Genomic DNA, 22,846 nt, shown 5'->3' with positions numbered 1-22,846 from the left:
GTAATTTAGGAACAAAACCATCAACACCTGTGGTGTGGAGGGGTCAGAAACAAACAAAAAACTATCAACTTTATTTTGCCAAAAAATAAAAATCTCTCATTGTTACATACATTATTAGTTTTTAATATTTAGTGGAAGTATTTTCCCTTACTTTATGTTAGCTTAAATAACATTAAATTTTTGCACTGACCAACACTGTACTGAACAAATACAATCCCAGAATACAGCTGTACACTCTTCGGTTTCTTGACAGACACCTGGCAGCGCATTTGTCCAAGATGCCGTTTGAGCATTGGTAACGTTTAATGGCTGCATCGGACGCGTTTCGGTGGTTTAAATCGACGCTCGTGACTTAAAGTCGAGTGCTTTTACTGTAATTTAGGCAAGCGCGTTCATAATAGAAGCGACGCGGTTGAGAGCGCGGCTCATGGTTGCATAGCAACGACAGACGCCACTGGAGCGAAAGCGCATTGGAAAGAAGGAGAATGCCGACGCGGTATGTGAATGCCCCATAGAACGGCGACTTTTTCTTTGCATATCAGACAGGTAGCAACTAGAGAATAATAATAATAATAAATATAGCTGCAAGCAGCAATTCGGGGCCAAGCCCCAGAAGGGGCAGTAGCGCAATACGGAGCAGGAAGAGCAAAAACAGCAGAAATTGAATGTACATGCAAAACAGCTGGTTCAGAAGGACAGGTGGAAATGAAATGAAAATTCAGAAAAAAGTTCAGAGAATGAACAGGGAATGAACTAAAAACACTTGTATCTCATTCAAGAGGAATAAAGATTAGTACAATGCTTATTTGGATAAAAAAGGTATCAAAATGACTCATTACACACAATTGTATAAAGGAACCCCACACGGGATTCGAACCCACGACCTCTGAGTCCAGTGTCCATTTCTCATCTCATTGCACCACTGTGCAGGTGAATGTTGGCACACCTGCCGAAGTTCATTAGTTCATGTGAAAATGAACTCAAAATGAAGAATTTTTATAAAACTGCACTGAATGTTATATTTAATAACTACTTTAGATCATTCTGCAGCTCATCATGCTGTAGCGCAATACAGAGCAGGAAGAGGAAAAACAGCAGAAAATGAACAAACATGAAACAGCTGGTTCAGAATTACGGGCGAAAATGAACTCAGAATGTACATAAGCTTAGATGAAAATGAACACAGCATGAAACAAAAAGCATTTATTTCTAATCCAAGAGGCAGTAAAGGAATCAAAACACACTATTTCATAAAACCGCTCCACCTGGGATTCGAACCCACTATCTTGGGGTGCAGAGCTCATCAGGTAACTGGCTTTACACATTGAGCTACTTGAGGATGCACATTCAACAATTTGTGGAAGAGAAGTTTTAGTGTAAGAAAGAATTTACAAAAAAGCATTACTTAGCATGCTAACCGTATTAGCATGCTAAGCTAACTTGATGCTAATGAAGCTCATGGTTAACTTGATAGCTGAAGAGCCACATTAAAGAGAATGACAACTGGTTAGCATGCTAAGCAATTAGCATGCTAAGCTAACTAGCATAAGACAACAAACACAAGCAAGGTCACATTCAGAGATGAATATCTCGGGAATGGTAGCGAATATCAAAAATCCGTTCAGTCATTTCTGTGCGGCTCGGTCCAAAGATCACCTGAGCTGATTTTGGACAAAATTGGACAAAAATTGTAGGAGGAGTAGTGAAAAAATGGAATACTGTACTTTTCAAAATGGCCACTACTGTACTGGGTGGAGTCTTAATGTAAGATATTGAATGTGATCAGTATGAAGAGAGGAATCAGTTGTATTGACATTCATTTTTCTGGAACAAAGGGTTCAAAAGTTATAACCTTTACAAAAGTGAATATTTGAACTGGTGGTGGCGCTATAGACTTAGTCCTAGATACTCCAAAGTTGGTCAAATTACTTTTAATTACTATCACTACAAGCATGCCAAATTTGATAATTTTCCTTCTTATGGTTCATTGATTACCATACAGGGGGAAGAAGAATAACTACGAATTTGGACATAAAGGAATTGCATGTGATAGCTTCAGATTAGACCAGTTTTAGTTTAGAATGCCTAGAACAGACACAAGTTCTGCATCTTTTCCTGCCACAGTACCTCATGCGGTCTGGGCATGTGTCACACTGAGTTTCGAACCCACGATGCAGAGCATTCGGGATCCGTGGCGTAACACATTGAGCTAATCAGCCATGCAAGTTCATCAGTATGCTAAGCAGAGGTTTCAGTGTGAGAAAGAGTTCACAAAAAAAAAGCTTCATAGCATGTTAACCATATTAGTATGCAAAGTTATTTAATGCCAACTAAGTTTTGGTTAACCTGTTGACTGAAGACCACATTAGAAAGAATAGCAATAGTTTAGCATGCTAAGCAATTACTGTGCTAAGCTAACTAGTATAAGACAACAAACACAAGCAAGGTCACATTCAGAGATGAATATCTCGGGAATGGTAGCGAATATCAAAAATCCGTTCAGTCATTTCTGTGCGGCTCGGTCCAAAGATCATCTGAGCTGATTTTGGACAAAATTGACCAAAATTTGTGGGAGGAGCAGCGAAAAAACTGTTTTTGATTTAATTCAATATGGCAGACAGGTACATTTAAGGAAAATGACAAATGACACATTGTCGGAATCGGCATAAACCAGGGAATAAAATGACATAAAGCAGACAAATTTTGGATAATGTTTTCAAAAGTTATAAGCAATTTTGCAAAAATCATTATATCTGTGGAACACTAGGTGGCGCTGTGCTGAAACTTCTCATGTACCTTCAGGACACTCTGATGGTCATATGTACCAAATTTTGTGATGATATGTCAAATTGTTTAAAAGTTATTGCAATTTATGACAAAATCAAAATGGCGGACACGTGGTTCATCCGATGTTGACGAATTTGATATCCTCGGATTCGGCATGGCACAGGGAATCCATAGACACCAAGATCTTGATTTTCTAATAAAGTGTTCAAAAGTTATTGGCCAAAATAGCCATTTTTCATATCTCATGACCTGTAGGTGGCGCTGTTCCCAAGTTTGGCATAGACCCTCAGACCATGGTTCTGATGAAGGGTACCAATTTTTGTTTCGATTGCTCAAAGTTTGGCCGAGATACAGCCTCTATACTAATTTTGGGTCGACCTCGTTAACTTCGTGACATCATAACCTTTGAACAAAGATGAATAAAAAAAATCTGTTCAGTCATTTCTGTGCGGCTCAGTCCAAAGATAATCTGATCAAAGATTGGACAAAATTGGACAAATTTTGAAGGAGAAGCGAAAAAAACAAATACTGTACTTTTCAAAATGGCCGCTACTGTAATGGGTGGAGACTTAATGTAAGAAGTTGAATAGCATCAGCATGAAGAGATGAATCAGATGAACTAAATTTAATTTTTCTATGACAAACAGTTCAAATGTTAAAACCGTTAGAATGTTGAAATTTTGAACTGGTGGTGGCGCTATAGAGTTGGTTCTAGAGACTCCAAATTTGGTCCAATCACTATTCATGAGCATCTCTACAACTGTGCCAAATTTCATCATTTTCTCATGTTCCGTTGATAGGGCTGCCATAGACTCCCATTCGGGAGGAAGAATAATAATAATAAAAGGGAAAACGTAAAATTACAATAGGGGCTACAGCCCCTTTGGGGCTCGGCCCCTAATAATTTAGCGGGCCGGATTGTGTTTTATTTTTGAGATAGGTAGAGGGGGAGGGCCGGCCGGGCTGGCAGTTTGAGACCACTGTTTTAAAGGTTTGGGGTCTGTGCAATTTAAGGTTTCTGTAATAAGAAATACTGCACTACTGCTTTCTATTGTAATATATTTTGAAATGAAATTTATTCCTGTGATTAAAACTGAATTATCAGTATCATTATTCCAGTCTTTAGTATCACATGATCTAACAGAAATCACTCTAATATGATGATTTGATGCTCAAAAATCATTTCTGATGTAAAATTTTTTTTATGGAAACCATGAAACTTTTTTTTTCAGGATTCTTTGATTAAAACGAACAGCATTTATTTAAAATAGGAATCTTTTGTAGTAATATAAATTTTTTTATTGTCACTTTTGATCAAGTTAATGCATCCTTGCTGAATAAAAGTATTAATTTCTATCTCAAACTTTTGAACTGCACAGCTCCTGCTGAAGTAACGTCATCTACCACACCATCTGGTTTTCATCCACTGTTCAGAAACGGTGTGACATTTCAGTGTGAGAACTCTAACCCTGCTGAGATTTGACCTAAAGCCTGAAAACGCCCTCCACAGACATAAACTACTGTGAATAAGTGAATTGCCGGAAGCAGTAAGGCAATCGTGTAGAAAGTGCCACACCTCGAACAGTTACCCTCCTTTTAACTGGCCACATGTTCTGCCTTAAAGGATTAGTTCACTTTCAAATAAAATTTTCCTGATAATTTACTCACCCCCATGTCATCCAAGATGTTCATGTCCTTCTTTCTTCAGTTGAAAAGAAATTAAGGTTTTTGATGAAAACATTCCAGGATTATTCTCCTTATAGTGGTCTTCAATGGTCTCCAAATGGTTGAAGGTCAAAATTAAAGTTTCAGAGCAGCTTCAAAGGGCTTTAAGGAATAAGGGTCTTATCTAGCGAAACAATTTAAAAAAAAAAATGCAAATGTATATGCTTTATATAAACAAACGATCGCCTTCCAAGTATTCTACTTACGTTGTGTTTGTTCCGTAATTAGAATAGGAAAGTTGACATACAGAGTAAAATTTTTGAAGAATACGAAAGTGCAGTTTTGACGGAACCACTTGGAAGGCGAACATTTGTTTATATAAAGCCAGTGCTTCCCACACATAGACTTTACTTGCGCGGGCCACCCACGTATAATAACGGCCGCCCAAGTATATGGAGACACATTTGTGCTTTTATTATTTTTATCCTCTTATACTTTTATATCCGCCCAATATAATAAAACCATCCGCGATCAAATAGCTAGTCGTTTCATACCTGCTCGTTAGATTTATGCCAAGCGATTGCTAATGAATTCAAGTTGATTAATTATTAAAAAGTTTACTTCATGGCCTTTATATAAAATGTTTTATACGGTTGTAAGAATCTGAAGGATCAGCCTGCGATAGTACAGACATTTCAAAATAAGAGTCCAGGTGTATTTCAGGCTTGATTATAATTAACAAAGGGGGTTGTTCTTACGCATGCGCTCATTTAAAAAACTCAGTAACAGTCTTTGGTTTCTCAGTCGACGAAAAGATCCTCTATAGCACCTTTAAATGCTGTAATTTTGCATAATTTACAATGCATAATAATGCATAATATTAGTATGTAATTAAATGTAATATGCTATGTAATTAAAATTAATTTCACTAAATAAAATTACTGTTAAAAATCACACATTATTTGTTTGTCACATGTAGTAGACCATTTTTGTGCCGTGGGTAATAGGAGGATTTTTCACCCGGCTACCACCGCAAGTATATTTCAAACCTGTGGGAAGCACTGATAAGGCATATACATTTAAATTTTTTTTGAAAATGACCGATCGTTTCACTAGATAAGACCCTCATCTGGTATCGTTTAAAGCCCTTTGAAGCTGCACTGAAACTGTAATTTTGACCTTCAACCGTCTGGAGGCCATTGAAGTCCACTATAAGGAGAATAATCCTGGAATGTTTTCATCAAAAACCTTCATTTCTTTTCGACAGAAGAAAAAAGGACATGAACATCTTTGATGACATGGGGGTGAGTAAATTATCAGGAAAATTTTATTTGAAAGTAGACTAATACCTTAAAGGAGTAGTTCACCCAAAAAATGTAGATTGTGTCATCATGAAACCTATTTGACTTTCTTTCTTTCTTGGAACACAAAAGAGGAAACATATAGCAGAATGTCCAAGCTGCTCTTTAACATACAATGAAAGTGAACAAATCTATATATCATTGCAAGCTTGGTTTATATAAACATAGAAATATTTGATGTGACATTATAGTGTGTGCAGGACAATAGTTTTGCCTTTGTGAACGTAAAAGAGGCCATTTCCGCCCCTCAAAAAAGAGGATTTCCTTGGCAATCCATCTGTTGCTGCTGTTTTGAATGGTTTATTGTTTTTGAGCACAGAGAAGTAACAAAATATATACTGTACAACCAAACAGAAGTAAAAATGTTTCTACATGATTCAGTGACTTCAAAAGGCTTTTGTTGGGTAGAATTTACTCACCTCGTCTGCCTTAGAGGAATGGGAAGAGAAATGCACAGAAAAGGATCAAACGTGTTGCTCTGCTTAAGACAATGTGGGCATGTCAGAGATGACCTAGAAAAAAAGAACAAGAAAAAGAGAAAGCGAGATGGTTAAACAGCAACAGCGCAGAGTAGTGGACACACAAACATATTACATAAATAATAAACACACAAACATTGAAGCTATTAGCCATTGTATTGCTTGAATGAGCCCAAAGGAAAGTTGAGTGAAAGAGGAAGTGATGTCACAGGGAAGAGGAAGCACAGAACGTCTCTTGGGAAGAATTATTGTTGTACCTACAGAAACTGATGCTCACAAAATCACAATTGCATTTTTTTGCATCATCTTTGCCACACATGTACAGAATGATTTCAAATGCAGTACATGAACATGTTCAGATCCTGTCTGTCTGTCTATCTATCTATCTATCTATCTATCTATCTATCTATCTATCTATCTATCTATCTATCTATCTATCTATCTATCTATCTATCTATCTATCTATCTATCTATCTATCTATCTATCTATCTATCTATCTATCTATCTATCTGTCTGTCTGTCTGTCTGTGTTGACTGTTTTGTGAATCACATGGTTAAAGGAGAGGCAATGGAAGAGATTTATTTGTGATGTCAGCCAAAAAGGAAAGGCGGAACATTTTATTATTATATTAAATTTTAATGAAAGATTATGAAACAATGTTTAATTTAGAATAACAAAATCAGTTAAATTAATTTTGATTTACAGTTTAACAATTTAAAGTTTAACTTCTATTCTATAACTTCTAAAATCTATTCTTCTTAGAATACCTCCAACACTCCATACTAAATACTAATGCCTTTTTAATTTAAGCAATACTCCACATCTTCTCCCTACTGGCACTTGTCAGGTGGAAAGACAAACAGAGAGAGGTGGATAATGATATTTTTAGAGTGTTCAGGAAAGCCCTGTTCATCTCCAGCAGCTGTCAGAGCGTTATGTGGAGGCTTCGGGTGAGCTTTACGGGAGCCGTTCACCCACGTATGTAAAACACACATCAGCTGTCCTTACTGCTGAACACAAACAATACAGCAGCAAGGCTGCACTTACACACCGAATAGGAGAACCTGATCCAAGAATGTGTGAATAGTAAAATGTCAGGTATAAGAATCCAAATGATCTCAGTCTATAATTGAGAATGTATCAGATGACAATACTGAAACTACCAGGTTAGTAAATAAAAAAGCAATTCCATTGCCAAATAAGGATATCATTTTTAACAAATGCATTTAAAACCATTATTGTATCACCGTGTTTTAAAGGGGGCATAAAAGCAATCCGATTATCACAATCCTAAACTGTAGTGGGCAGAGCCAATGTGTTTGGTTTACAAAAAGAGTCATTATTTTGGAAATTGGTTGGACTAATGGTTCGTGTCATGTCTAGTTTTGGTTTTGTGTTCATGTTCAAGTTTCATGTTTTATTATGTTTTGCCATGTGTTTCCCTGGGGCCTGTACCATGAAGCCGGATTAGCTGGCTAGCCAGGTAAGTTTCAGATTAGTTTGCGACAATCCTGAGTTTTAGGTACCATGAAAGTGACTTGGCTTTTAGCGGTGTTCATCGCCATAGTAACTTACGCCCCATGGCTAACCTGCTCTGGGGCAGGTTATGTTCTGGGTTAGAGATCTCAAACTGAAATTGGGCCAATCAGATGTGAGCAAACTGACACTGACACATCCAATGCAATAAAGTCACTGCTCCAGTTTCTCTTCCTACAAACTAAAGACACTATATAGCAGCAAAAAAATAAATAAAATATATATATATTATTTATATATGATTTCTATAATTATTATATGATCTATATTATTAATCCATTACACACAAGCAATTTTAGTTTAACAGTTATTATAAGGCATTTATGTTTTAATGAATATTGATATATACAGATTATATGTAATCTAAATAAACTGTAAATAAACTTTAAATATGATGTGACCTTACATGTTTGAGTCTCTTTCGCTATATATCAACTATATAAACTAACTTTCACTTGCACTGATAAAGAAAGATCATTTCTTTTATTTGTCCTCTTTCACAGACAAGTATTTTCCATTAGTGTAAATGCGTTTAAATTCTTCATTTTCAGCAAAAGAGTTTTGAATCGCGCTGGCTCTCTCGCGAGAAGTGAATCACACTTTATCATGTTGCGAGGCATGTGATTGGCTGTTTGTCACTGATGTCACGGATTCATGTGCACGGGCTCCACAAATTCAGGATCAAAGCCTGAGTTGACAGAGAAAGTTGATGATCAGCATCATGGTACCAACAAAGCCAGATTGGAGTAGTTTGGTTTTGTCAACTCGAAACTAATGCTATAACCCTGAGTTTGTTCAACAACCATCATGGTACAGGCCCCTGGTTTCATGTGTCCTATGTTGTCATTGGTTCATTGGGTTGATTTTACACAGGTGTGTTTTGTCATTAATCCGTGAGTATTTAATGCTGTGTTCCAGGCAACCCGTAACCCGTGTTTTTCCAACCTTCGACCCGTGAAAGTGCACTGGAACGGCAGTCAAACCCGTGACTTCCCACCCGTGAACTCGTACTAGATCAATGTACTCCCAGTTACGGGCTCTGACGTCACATAGCCCGAGAAACAACAATGGCAGCCCCTACGGATGCGGTGTTTATGCAAGTACATGGTAAAATAAAAGGTATAACAGCTTCTCTTGCCTTATGCTCCATTTTCCTCCTCTGTTTCCCTCAAATAAGCAAGGAGAAAGCACCTTTGGCGATAGAAATAATTGTTAATGAGCATAAGCCCCGTACGGTCCGCCATGTTGGTTTGTTTACACTTTTACGCAGTTTGGCGTGACTTTCCTGGAACACTACAAAGTCGTGACTTACGGACTCAAAAACCTGCCTGGAACGCAGCATAAGCCCTCATGTTTGCCTCAGTCTTTGTCATGCATTGTTCCCTGTACCACTGTGGGTAAGATTTGTCCATGTACCACAGTTGGTAAGGTTGATCATGTTAATGTTTATTTCTAGCCAAGTTTAACCAAGCCATGTCATTGTTTATGTTGTATTTGCTTAAGTTAAATAAACTGCACTTGGGTCCTCTAAGCAACTTGCCTCCAGTGGATCTGTGTTACATTTCGGGATGTATAATTTACTAAAGAAAACAGATTCATAAGATTTTGCTCAGGAATCAAACTTCAGCGGTGCTTGATGACATGACAACCGAGTTATGCAGCCTTGCTAGGGCGAAACCTTCCATTTGAGAAGCACCGTCTGATTCTTTAAAAAGAAGAAGCAAGAAGCATTTGACCCGGAATCAAACTATAATGGTTGCTCTGTATGTTTTTGATTCACTAAAAGATCTGGCTCACAAGAGCTTTTCGAATGGGAATCAAACTATAATTGTCACTGTAAGTTTTTGATTCACTAAAAACATTTGCCTCCTTAGCATTCAATCGGGAATAGGTCGCTGTATTTTTCGTCATAGGCTGCGTTTACATTGGCACAAAAGATTTTTTACACAGATTGGAAATACGTAACCAAACTTTTTTTTGCTGTTGTTGATATTTTTTTCTGGGCCTGAAAAAGAATCTGTTCATGGTTTCCCAACGCTATTTACCCATCTTCTAAACAGAACTTACTGTACCAGTTCACAACAGTTTTCCTAGAACCGCAGGGATGTCTCAAAATAACTGAGAGCTCCATTACAGATGGAGAATATGCAAATCTGCTTAATTAATGCAAAGTGGCCTATGATAATAAATTTCTGAGACAAAAGAGGTCATCAAACAATGGCTTATTCATCTCAAGACACTAACAACACATATAGACAAGCAAAGAGAATTTACAATGTGCATCTACCATTATCACATTCAGCAAAAGAGAACAATTTGTGATGCTTTAAACGAGTGGTCAGGATGGTGTGGTCAAGTATTTCTTTTTCCTCTTTTGGGGGTCTAATTAGGGTCTATTGTTTTTTTCTATTGGTCAAATTTTAAACATTTTTATTTTATTACAGCTTCCCCCATACATAATGCTACATCACAATATTTTCCACAGTGGTTCATAGCCAGGAACCTGTTGCTCAGATTTGGCTTCATGGGGAGGATTAAAGAGTACAATAAAAATCTGCATAGGCATTATTCATCATCAAATTATTTTATATGATTGTTTTATTGTAACTGAGCACCAGACTCTCTCTCTCTCTCTCTCTCACACACACACACACACACACACACACACACACACACACACACACACACACACACACACACACACACACACACACACACACACACACACACACACACACACACAAACATAATAACGCCAATGCGCTTGAACCTCTTGAAAGCTTGATAGACTTTGTGCGCAGCTCGTTACAATATTCTACAAAGTTATATTACAAAGTTCTGATTTGCCACTTGCTGAAATTTATAATTAGTTCATTTTAAATAAATTACAACACATTTTTCATCCGCATGCTAAGTTTTACATAATACACAACACTGCTAAACTAATGGGCATGGTAAGGAGGGAAGGTGGTAACAGAGGGGATGTATTTTTTTTTGTCATTTTCAAAAAAGGAAATGTCATCCTTTGCCAAATCGGGCCCTGTTTTAATCTTCGACTCGTGAATAAAGTTAAAATTTAAAAAAATTAAATCAACCCGATAATAACTCCACCTACCCAGCAGGGGGCACGCTAATCTATATGAAAATGAATACACCTTTACAGTCTTTAATTGTCTTCTTTGTTAAGTGTTATTTGTAATGTTGACATGCATTCTCTGTAAAACTGCTTTGAAACGATATGTATCGTGAAAAGCGCTATACAAATAAATGTGAATTGAATTGAATTATTTGCATTGGACTGATACATCAAGAATGTTTATTTCTTAGTTTAATACCTGTGTGTATGGAATTCCCATTCTTGTTCATGGATTGTCTTTTGGATTACATGTACAGTAGTTAGTAGGACTATTGGAGTTTGGTGCTCATGTTTATTTACCTTCTTTGGTAAGTTGGGTCTTCCTTCACCTTTTGTTCTTGCTGATTATTTGCCACCTTATAACCATATGGCAATCTTTGAAATTGAATACTAGAGTACTCTTACTGTACAGTATATAGTATGGCCTAAACAGTAAATAGCCTATTTTTTAATTTGTAAAAGGTTGAAAAATAAGTGTTATGCAGTGCTTACAGATCTCATAACTTTTTAGCATACGTTGTTAGGTGACCATTACGTGTAGGTGTATTCTACAGTAGTTGTCGTCTTGGAAAAATAACATTTAATTCTATGATGTTGTATTTTATTATATTATTTATTTTATTATACTTTTTTTATAGCCTACAAAAGTTCAACAAGGAGAGGAGCTCACACATATACTGGTAGATTTATAAAAAAAAAAAAAAAAAAAAAAACTTTTTTAATTTATTCATATTATGTTATGACACTGATGACTTCAATATTTGATACTGTTGTTTTACAGATTTTTCTCTTTTCTTTTTTTTACTATTGTTAATTTTTTCAAACAAAAATTTTTTATTCAGTAGATTTTTTTTTTTTTTTTAAGGTAGAATGAGCCAAGAAAGAGATGTTTAAAGTGTTTCCTGCTATACTGAAGGGTCGGTTTGAGTCAGTCACATTGTGTGATGCAATACCTAGTGTCTTGTGCTGTGGCAAATTTTAGTATTAATATCATATCATACTGTAATATTGACAAATTAGGATCAGATTATTAGTGCAAACAAATAAGCAAATACACTCTTCTGAAATAATCTTTCTCCCTCATAAGCTCAATATTTACTGGTATCCAGACAACAGAAGGAGCTAACTAAATATTTGGAAGACGCTGATGTGAATAACGTTCGCGCCATGATCTGCATTAGTATGAAGGCCACTTGAGTGGGAGTCATTTAAATTCCACACAGGGCCTGTCGTTGTATACAGCGCAATGATTCTGTGACTTTTAAAACGTTCTCTAATGCTGTGCTACAACTGAAGCTCTTTCAGTAATTTCTTCCACAAACGCTCAGAACCTAAGGCGTACCTCTAGGCCTCGGAATAAAAGTGACTATGCGATGATACTGTACCACCTAACTAGCATCAGAAAGAGACGGTTTGGCCTGAACTTGCTTGTAATTACCGGTTATCACTGGTGCTGTGCTCAGTCCTACCTTTGTGGACTTCGAAGGTGTGGCCTTTGAATTGGGACACAGTGTGCAATGTTGGGGGTACTCCAGGACCAGTGTTGGAGACCACTGCTGTGGACCTAGTGCAACAGTGCCTGCTTATTTTCTACACCGGCCTTGGTTCTGGAAGTTTTTTTCCCATTTTTTTTTTCCATCGAGATAAAAGGGAGATAAAAACCAAAAACTTGGCCTTCACACTTTCATAAAGGTTGCATCCATGATTCCATTAAGAACCTTTTATCATTGGTGGAACCTTTCTATTCCACAAAAGCTTCTTTACAGTGGAAACATGTTCTTTAGATTTTTTACATTAAAAGAAAAAATAATGGTTCTTTTAAGAACTGTTCACTGAAAGGTTCTTTGAGGAACCAAAAATGGTTCTTCTATGGCATCGCTGCGAAAACCCACTTTTGGAACCATTATTTTTAAGAATGATTATGAAATGGCAGATATTTCACTATTGATTTAAAAGTACAGCAAAAAACACAAGTTACTTCATTTAGGAGCAGATGTCTAGTGTGCTGTCATTTTCAAAACTAATTACAGTTCTCATGAACAAGAGGTTCAGACTGCGTCACACATTTAATCAGTGTTTTTATGTCTGTGTTGAGCCGTCCATGTATGATATTTGTGTGTTTGCGTGCTCAGGCTTGCTGATGTCTGGACTGCAGGCCAGGTGTTTGTGCAGAACTTTTTTGTCAGCAGTTGGTTGATGATAAACAGTAATTTTCTACTCATGTCAGTGATTCATCATAAAATTTATGTAAAATGAACAAATTAACCAGCTAGCAGCAGATGGAGGGTGGGAAAAAAAGAGATGTGGATGCCAAAAGAGAAGGATAAAGTAATGTATTGAAGTCTCAAAATGACAGTGAAAACACAGGTAACAGCTTAAGCAATGCTGGATGAGTGGCATAAACTGTTGAGACGCATGTCAGTGGAGAACTGCAGTGAACTGCATCTGCTAACTGCATTTCACCCACTTGAGCGAGAAGAAGATTGAGAGGAAATCCGAACTCTCTAGGCTTTAGAATGTGATTCATACTCTCACAATATATTATATTATAAATAAAGGGTGTAAAAAGACTGAAAAGACTGACTTTCCCATTTCCGAGGACAAAGAGAACGCACCATATCTTTTTGGTTGACCAATGAAAGACAAAAATTCTGAAAAAATCATTATGTGTGAAGGTCCATTTGGTTACTCTGTACTTCGAATGTGACCGACTGAAAGGGAACTGAATTGGGTAGTTTCAATGCAGACCAAAGCTATATCAACTGAAACATAATAAAATGACTGAATTGTGTAAAATAAAACTGAATTGTGTTGTTTCTGGGGCATTAGTGTTCACCAAAAAGAATTGCAAAAATAATGAACAGGTTTCCCAAAAACTCATCTTCTACTGGTCGGCCCAGCAAATAGTCCCCAAACTCACACCATTGTGTCAAGTTATCTTTATTTCTATAGATATTTATACAATACAGATTGTTTTAAATCAGCTTTACAGTAATCAACAGGAAAATAATGATCAATGATACAAACTTTAAATATAAAAAATTAAAAATGGCTATAAAGCATCTCTACAGAAGAAAATAGTCTAATTTTTTTCAGCTCAAGTCAGTTCGGTGTTGATTCAGTTCAGTTCAATAACTGTGTAAAGTTCATCAATTATAAACTGAGTTCAGTTTAGCTATAAACTGCTCTACAGAAGACAATATTGTCATTAATCAGCTTGAGTCATTTCAGGGTTAAATCAGTTCAGTTCAATAACAGTTTCGATGTAGAGTCAATGTTGTTGTGTCAGGCTGGTTGGGTTAGCAATATTTTAAAAGCATCTTCAATATGTTGCATAGTGCAATCCTGCTGCTCAACCAGACCAGTAGAGCATGACGCTAGCAATGCCATGGTAATGTGTTCAATTTGTAAGGAATGCATGAACAAATAAAATGCATACCTTGAATGCAATTTTAGTTGCTTAGGAATGGATAAAAAGCCTGCCAAGTGCATAAATGTAAATTTACTGAACAGACATTTAGTGGTTTGGTAGACCGTATAAATCAAATCTGCACTGTATAGTTTAGTCACATGTTGAGTCTGTTTCAATATATGAGACCACAGTACATGGTGTCCTACATAGTTTTGATTTTTAGATAAAGTTTGTTACTACATAAAGAAATATGGCTTGTAGTCAGTCTGAATGTGAGGTTGGTTTTAGTTGAAACCGACTGAAGGTATTTGTCTTAGAACTTTAAATGGACCACTAAATCAAAGACTTTGATTCTTTGATGGAGACTTCAAATGGAGATCTCTTGTGGACAACCAAGCCATCTGGCCAGATTTGAGTTGCTTGATGGTGATGGTTTGCTTGGATCTTCTGTCTAGGAACAGCTTGCTGCAGTTGGACATATGCTGCATCCTAAATTTGTTGGCTTTATCAATATTCGTTAACACAGATGATTAGATGGACTGTGGGAAAAGAGGGAACCGTATCCCAGGAGTTAACATAAACTGATTAATCTCACGTCATAGCAAGTGGAGGGGGTCAGATTTGGAAATTTGGTCTTGGGAATTGTCATCTTGTCATCATAAGTCATCTTTTTCTAAACACTATCAGAAAGAAAATGTACAAAAATTGTACCTTTAGGGGTACAACAGCTTGTCGCAGTATACCCTTAAAAGGACATCTTTGTGTATTTTTTAACCCCTAAATAGTAGGGCTGGGACATCGATTCTCGATTTGATATAAAATATAAAAAATGTATATAGATACAAAAACTGTCTAGTTAAGAATCCTCTTCAACAATCTCTCTACTTTCACAGAAATGAATTTATTCCAGTGGAAATTAGTAGTACATATAGATTTTTTTTTTTTAAACATGTATTCTATATTCTAATAGGCTTTCAAATATCACTGCTCTTAAGTCATAATAAATTGTGACCCTGGACCACAAAACCAGTCATAAGGGTCAATTTTTTAAATTGAGATTTATACATCATCTGAAAGCTGAATAAATAAGCTTCTCATTAATGTATAGTTATATATATGGCCGAGATACAACTATTTGAAAATCTGGAACCTGAGGTTGCAAAAAAATCTAAATATTGAGAAAATCACCTTTAAAGTTGTCCAAATGAAGTCCTTAGCAGAGCACATCCACTCACAAAAATACATTTTTGATATATTTACGGTAGGAAATTTACTAAATATCTTCATGGAACATGATCTTTATTTAATGTCCTAATGATTTTTGGCATAAAAGAAAAATCGATAATTTTGACATTCAATGTCATAAATATACGTGCGACTTATGACTGGTTTGTGGTCCAGGGTCACAATTAGGCTGTGAAAAATCCAAATTTGTGTAATTTATATACATTTAACATATATACACTCAAATTTGAGGTCAGTTTTTTTTTTTTTTAATTAATTGATTTATTCAGCAAGGATGCATACAAGTGACAGGAGTAATGATGCTGAAAATTCAGCTTTGTCATCACTGGAATAAAATACAATTTCATTAGTTAAAATTTTAATAATCACGATATTTTATGATATCACAATATTTTTCCCCCCTCCAATCAACTAAATGCAGCCTTGGTGAGCATAAGAGACTTATTTCAAAACAAACAAACAAAAAAATTCTTAGAACCCCAAATGTGTTGCGTGTTGGCAGTACACTTACTTGTATTGTGCCTGGAAGTGCTCCTGTACAAAGCTGTGATGTACACCAGGCTGCGTCTGTGGTGGGGTCGGGGTATCAGAGACAGCCTTTTCATCATGCCCTTCTTGACCCTGCAACAAAAACAAAAAGGTCATATAGACGTTTAGATACTGTGACCTAGAAGGCCCCATCTTTCCAGGAGGTGCTTGTGAGAATATCAACCTGACTTCTGTCTCTCTGAGTGAACCAATATTGTGCACTCATTCTTTCAGTCGGTTTTCAAGTTTTATACTGGCAGTAGTGAACTTGACAACAGCTAAAAGAAAGATGGGAGGATAAAACCACAGGAAGAGCTGATAAACACTTCTCAAGGTCACAAAACAAGATAAGAGATACTAGACTGTATGCCTATACTACAGTTTATCTAAAAAGATTTTATGTCAGACAAAGACAGAGAGAAAGAGGTGTAGATACTACAACTAGTGGAAAACATTTCAGCTGGTTTCACCGTGAGATGAAAGCAGAGTGATGGCCACCATTTTTTTTATTTTTCATAGCTGTAGGTTTAGCTTTTTATATTACATTTTTTATATAAACAAGTAGGTCAAGGCTTTGTCAAACTTGAATCTGTAAATATTCAGAAACTTTTACTAGCAGCTTAAGTAAAAAAACCAAACAAACTTGGAAGCATATTGTCCTTATCATAGCTTTGCAGTTCGATTCAGTTGGTTGGTTCCTTTTAAAGGTGTCTGGCAAGGCAAAATGTTTGAGAAAGACACTCCCCACAGTTCCTCGCTGTCAGCTGAGTCATGTCTGCCCCCTCACTGACAATCTGAAAGCTTTGGAATTTATGGTTGAAAAGAGGTTTTACATGCAAGAAACTAGAGACACAGAAAAATCCTGATGAGAAAGTCTACTTGTACTTGTGAATGCTAACACCACCCAAGAGTTTGAGTAATATGGTTCATTCACCTCCTTTCTTTGACCCTTGAGAAGAAAATGTGGTCTTTATCTCTCCCTTTTCTCCTCCTCTTAAATAACCAGTCTTATTTTTAATACCACTACCTGTTTTGCTCTTTTTATGCACTAGTCTACTTAATTCTACTTTGCTAATAATTAGGGCCTTGAGTTTCATGCAGAATGGTACTCCAGAGCACAAAAAGGAACAAATCCTCTTGTCTCTTTCTAAAGGCTTGAGGTTCATTGGCGTAATTACCGTTCATTGGGTCTAGTACTTTTTTGTGCTAAAAAAAAAAAAAAGAGAGAGCAGTGTTTGGGTACCGAGTAACTAGCCAAAAGTAATGGTGCTGCTAATTGTTCAGTAACAGCTTTTTAAGTAACACATTACTTTTTTTTTAGTGTTGCTTACTTGTTGCATTGTATGGCAGCTGTAGCTTTATATACAAGAGAACTAAAGTCATAATCAATCGTACTATCCTAAACTGTCCCCTCTCTCTCATGTTACATTGGAATTATTAATTCTAGTGAACTGATCAATCTTAAATGATCTGATTAATTCTATTTTGGTTAATGTGAGTGAATTAGTTTATCCTTAATGGTCTGATTCATTCTAGTGAGTCAGTTCAACCTACAGTTTGATTAATTCTATTGAATATGTGTCCTAAATGGTCCTCTCTTTTATAGCATTGGAAAATCAGATGTGTTCTAGTGAATCAGTGTGTTGGAACTGTTCTTGCATTTGAATGGACTAAAAAATGATTCCCAGATGTTGCTGTTCATATATTTTTGACTAGTTTATTTTTTATACTATACTATTTTTAAAAGTTTAATTTAACGTACATTTATTTGTTTAGTGCATCACTCTAAATGAGATTATAATTAAGTTAATTCATTCAAAAAAAAAACAATGTTTTTGTGGCAGAAACATAAGGCTTGGGTCTCCTTTAGGACCCTACGTGATCCCATCTGTTCAAATTGCTTTTAATAGGTATTTAGCGCCTGTTTACAATTGCTACAAAATCATGTTATGATAAATGCTGTTTCAACTATGTTATAATGACCATTTATGTCTGTATTAGTAAGCTTATGTACTAGCATAGTATACAGATACCCGATTAGTTCGTTTTCTCATAATATACATTTAATTTCACCTCTGTTCTCAATTACTTGTAAACGATTCGTTAGAAGCAGTTCAAAGAATCAGTCTCTCTAATCCCCTCCTTTGCGTGAGACTACACTGCACTGATAGGTCAGATGGCCCAATCCTTTGTGATTGGTCTACTGCACGCACCGCACTCCCATTGCCATAACTGAATGACAGCTATCAATAGACCTTTTTCACAAGAATCGGAAATCACGTGACGCAGGGTAAAGTTAGTTCCGCTATGCGTCTACGGCTATTACATTGATATGCTCTTTTCTCAAATATCGCTTCTTACCTTTTCTGTTTTGTCTGTTTTCCAAATAGCTTTTGTATAATCTACAAATAAATTATTTTCTACTTGTTTGTAGCTTATACAGCCACTCAGACCGTTGATCGAATTTACCGGAAGATGGATTTATATCACCAGCTGTCATACAGCAAAGGCTACGCAGCTACGCATTCAGCAATTTCCCAGATCGTATTACGTACTACGAACATTTATATAATTTAGTAATTAAAAAAATTAACTCCCAATATATACTTTAATGTGGGATATAAAGTCGTGAGATACATAATATTGTCGTGAGTTTAATAGCTACGTTTTAAAAAATATATAGCATGTCTCATATGGCATCACATCCCACATTCAAGCATATGTTATCATTAATCCTGATCGATTAAAATGATTAAACTAAGACATAATTTCCAAAACCACACTGTACACAACTATCAGTCTTTGCATGTTGCAATAGCACAACAATGCTGCGTATAATACACACTTTAAGATGATGATGACAGGAAAATGAGTGAGAGATGACTGAAGTGTTTATATCCAGAAATATCATGGTGCGAGCAGTCCTGCTTCACGAATCAGAGGATCAGGCTTGTGTGATAAGGGATCTACCAGTCGATCATTTCCCCAGCACGTCGCTAAAAACACTCTATACATCTCATTATGTGCATACTATCCACCCTAAATAGTACTGAATATTAATAATGTCGCATAGTATGCACGTTTAGACACAGACACTGTCTTTACAGCACATGGAGCGCGATAATGCACAGCCGCGCCAAACATACACGAAGAATATAACCAGTTTAACCGCCATCACTTCAAATTATTTATTAAATTTAGCTCTTAATGCGAGCTCTGTAGTCTCACCAATAATTCACCAAGGCCGTTCAAACATTTTCAAGACATTTAATTCGTAAAACGACTTTGATTCCCGAACTGGTTCTGATCGAGGCTATCTATCACTGTAACCGGAAAATCTTTTACACTGCGTGGCTCATTCCGGAAGCCAAAAACCCGGAAGTGTGAAAAAGGTCTATTCAATAACATCGATTTTACCGTATCAATTCGAGCCCGAGTCCAACGATGAAGTAGTTGATCAACCAGAAACTGATTCCATTCACGACTGGAGTAGGAAGTTTCTCTATGTCACCAAGTGTCACCTTAGTGTGCATTATTTATAATAAACTATACTTTATGTAGGTGCACCTTTGGGAACTGTATCAGAATGCCAAGCGAGGCTAAAAACCTCTAACATAAGATAAACATTTAGGCCAGATTTGTACACAGACTACGTAAAAAATGGCTATATCATTGTTTGATGTATGACATTACAATAGGTGTTTACTGTTTACAGAGAGAATAATTCAACTAGTTAGCGTAGACTAGCATCTTAACAATCCTATTACAATACAGATAAAGTTCCACTCTATTGTAATAATAAAAAAACTTTAACTTTTACTTTATGTGAGCGAATAGGGCCCACAGCTATTCTTGTGAACTCCCACGTTAGCCGCGTGAATAGCTGATAATGCATTACACTTTTTAAACAAAAGTCATGCTCCATCCTTGATTATTACTCCAAGTAATAAGACAGACAAGCTGCATCAATCGACACATTTTTAGACAATATTGGACCCACATCTTAATAGCAGAATTAAAAATGATTTTTCCTTGGCGTCTGCGAAACGCAATAAGTGGCCGAGCAATATGGTAATGTTTCAGTGTGACGTCACAACAAAAGGGCTTGGGATTAATTTTACAAATGACTCGTTTAATTGACTCGAGAGTAGACGCTTACTTTTGAGAGACAGTAACTTTCTATACGGTGCACTTTCAGATTTAAAACTTTGCAGGATGTTTTCATTCACTTAGAGCTACAGTATGTAACACACTACATGAAAGGTAATTTTCAAAAATCCATAATTTTAATAACTTATCCATAACTTTAATATATTTAATATATTTACTTAGGATAATCATTAACTGACAGTTTGCGGAGACCCGATTTCGAGGGAGGACCCGATATATCATGATACCAGTTACATTAACTGACAGTTTGCGGAGACCCGATTTCGAGGGAGGACCCGATATGTCATGATACCAGTTACATGAGCATCAGTGACCGCTGGCACCAGGATGTAGCCGTGTCCAATGACGCAACAAAGATGAGATATGTTTAACTTTATGCAAATTAAGAGCGACTTTTGGTAGCGACAGCCAATAGAAGTGAAGTCAGTGGAGCGAACGTGATCTGTCGTTACATCCTGTAGTGTGTCGTGGCAAGATGAAGATGAATTTTAGTGGTCAGCAAATTTCATATAATTTATGATACGTATGTCTCTTGGTACTTATGGTGGTGCTTGCTATGCTGACTCTGAGTCTGAATGGTTTTGTGAACCCAGATAGTCCGGCACTTTTGCTGCGGATAAAAAGCCGCATTCATTGTTCATCATTAATATTGAGCATTTTATGTTTTATGATTTATATTTTATGATCTTATTTTATTTATGATCTGATTTATATTTAGTCTTTTCCTTCCAAAATGTTTGTTTGTAGCGGCAAGAAAACTGATTTGTTGTCTACAACATGGAGTAACATCCATGAATGTCATTCACGAACATTGCAACCAGTATTTGGAATGCCCACTAGTGACCTCACCGCCAGCCACTGGCGACATGCAGCGATAAAGTCACTTGTAGTGTGAACGCAGCTCAAGAAGTTTTTTCCCCAGTGATGTGTTTAGCCTTGAGATTTCTACTGAGAGCTTACTACTAAGTCCCATAGGCACAACACTATGAAATGCATTGCTGTACGGACACACATTCCATTGTTATCTGTGTAGGGCAAGAAGGAGGAAAAGACTTCAGGCCGTTATTCAACAAGTGGGCTTATCATTTCACTAAATTCTTCTGCCTGCCTCAGCCTGGTTAATGAGTGTTCAGGTCTCAGAAGATAAATGCTCCCAGACCCTTAGTGGGGAATGTGTCTCTTGATAGTAACTTAAGTACCACACCATACTGCTGGAAAGAGAGAACCTATTGTTCAAGAATGTGTAAATCGATGACTGAATTATAGCAATAATGCTATCAAAATAATCACAGATAATCACTGAAAAAAGCCCACAGTTTAAGATAATTCAATGATGTTGTTGCTGGTAAATCATTGAATAAATTGTACAAAAGTAGAAACTAATGTATCGTTTATTCCCTTATCATTAAAGGGGCCCTATTATGCAAAATTCACTTTTGCATGGTGTTGGCAGTGTGGTATAAATGGGTGTTGGCAGTGTGTGTACATAACCACCCTTTAATGATAAAAATCCAACCACTCCTTTTTTTAATCCCCATAAATCATAAGCAGTGTCTCAGAACAAGCCGTTTGCAGGTTCCTAGTAATGTAACATGCTTTGTGAACAAATGTCAATACAATGGGACAATACAAAACAGAGGTTGAGCTAAAAAAATTTTACTCAAGAATAGATCAGTAAACTGTTCGTGATCCAGCTTACAGTCTCCAGAGTGATACTGGATACAGGAGTTATGAAGGTGAGAGCACTTTATTACAGTTAATCGAAGTTGATTTACGGATATAAAGTGTACCAGTTTATTAAGCACCACCCGAAAAGGCGTAACGTCTCTATATATTTGTTTACTGTTAGTTGTATTGAGTGTTTCTGTGTAATTCGCTGTGTATGTTGATGATAATGCAAGGGAGAGAGTTTATGGATAAGTGAAAAAGAGACGCTTCATATTTTGTGTGAAGTACAATAAACATTATAAAACTGATTAGTAAAGTCGAACAGGGTCCGGTACAACAGGCTTGTACTAATATAGTGGATAAAAACAAGAAGACAATCTAAGTTACAACCGTAACTGAACTACCTGTTTTATCTCCATAAAGCATATATTTGTGCGTCCTGACTGAATCCTGACACCAGAGAATCAGTTCTGGAAACTCCGCCCTCTTAGGCCGAGAGCAGCAGCTAATTTGCATTTAAAGGGCACACACTGAAACGGCGCATTTTTGCTCAACCCCAAAAAGTGGCAATTTTAACATGCTATAAAAATTATCTGTGGGGTATTTTGAGCTAAAACTTAACATACACACTCTGGGGACATCAGAGACTTATTTTACATCTTGTAAAATGGGGCATAATAGGTCCCCTTTAATCATAAAACTATCACTGGTCAATGACCTATACAAACCATTTTACAGTTGACTTTATAAACTGCCAGTGTTAATTGGATTGCATTGGATTTAGAAAGTTAGCATTTTTAAATTACACACTCTTAAAAATAAAGTTTCTTTATTTGCATCAATGGTTTCATGAAGAA

The 22,846-nt window shown here is 36.4% G+C and overlaps 1 protein-coding gene across 2 annotated transcripts in view; it reads right to left on the bottom strand.

Annotated features, from left to right (window-relative positions):
• Positions 1–22,846, bottom strand: part of usp43b (ubiquitin specific peptidase 43b) — a 99,629-nt gene that overhangs the window by 46,866 nt on the left and 29,917 nt on the right. For both annotated transcript variants that reach the window (XM_067381511.1, XM_067381510.1), the window contains exons 3-4: positions 16,135–16,244; positions 6,233–6,325 (exon numbers count right to left, since the gene is read on the bottom strand). In XM_067381511.1, coding sequence (XP_067237612.1) covers positions 6,233–6,325; positions 16,135–16,244 — 203 coding nt within the window. The remainder of the gene's footprint in view (positions 1–6,232; positions 6,326–16,134; positions 16,245–22,846) is intronic.

The sequence above is a fragment of the Chanodichthys erythropterus genome, chromosome 3 (assembly GCF_024489055.1).
Source record: "Chanodichthys erythropterus isolate Z2021 chromosome 3, ASM2448905v1, whole genome shotgun sequence".
In the NCBI taxonomy this organism is placed as follows: domain Eukaryota; kingdom Metazoa; phylum Chordata; class Actinopteri; order Cypriniformes; family Xenocyprididae; genus Chanodichthys; species Chanodichthys erythropterus.
The sequence above is the reverse complement of the archived record's forward strand: the minus strand, read 5'-3'. Positions and strand labels throughout refer to the sequence as shown.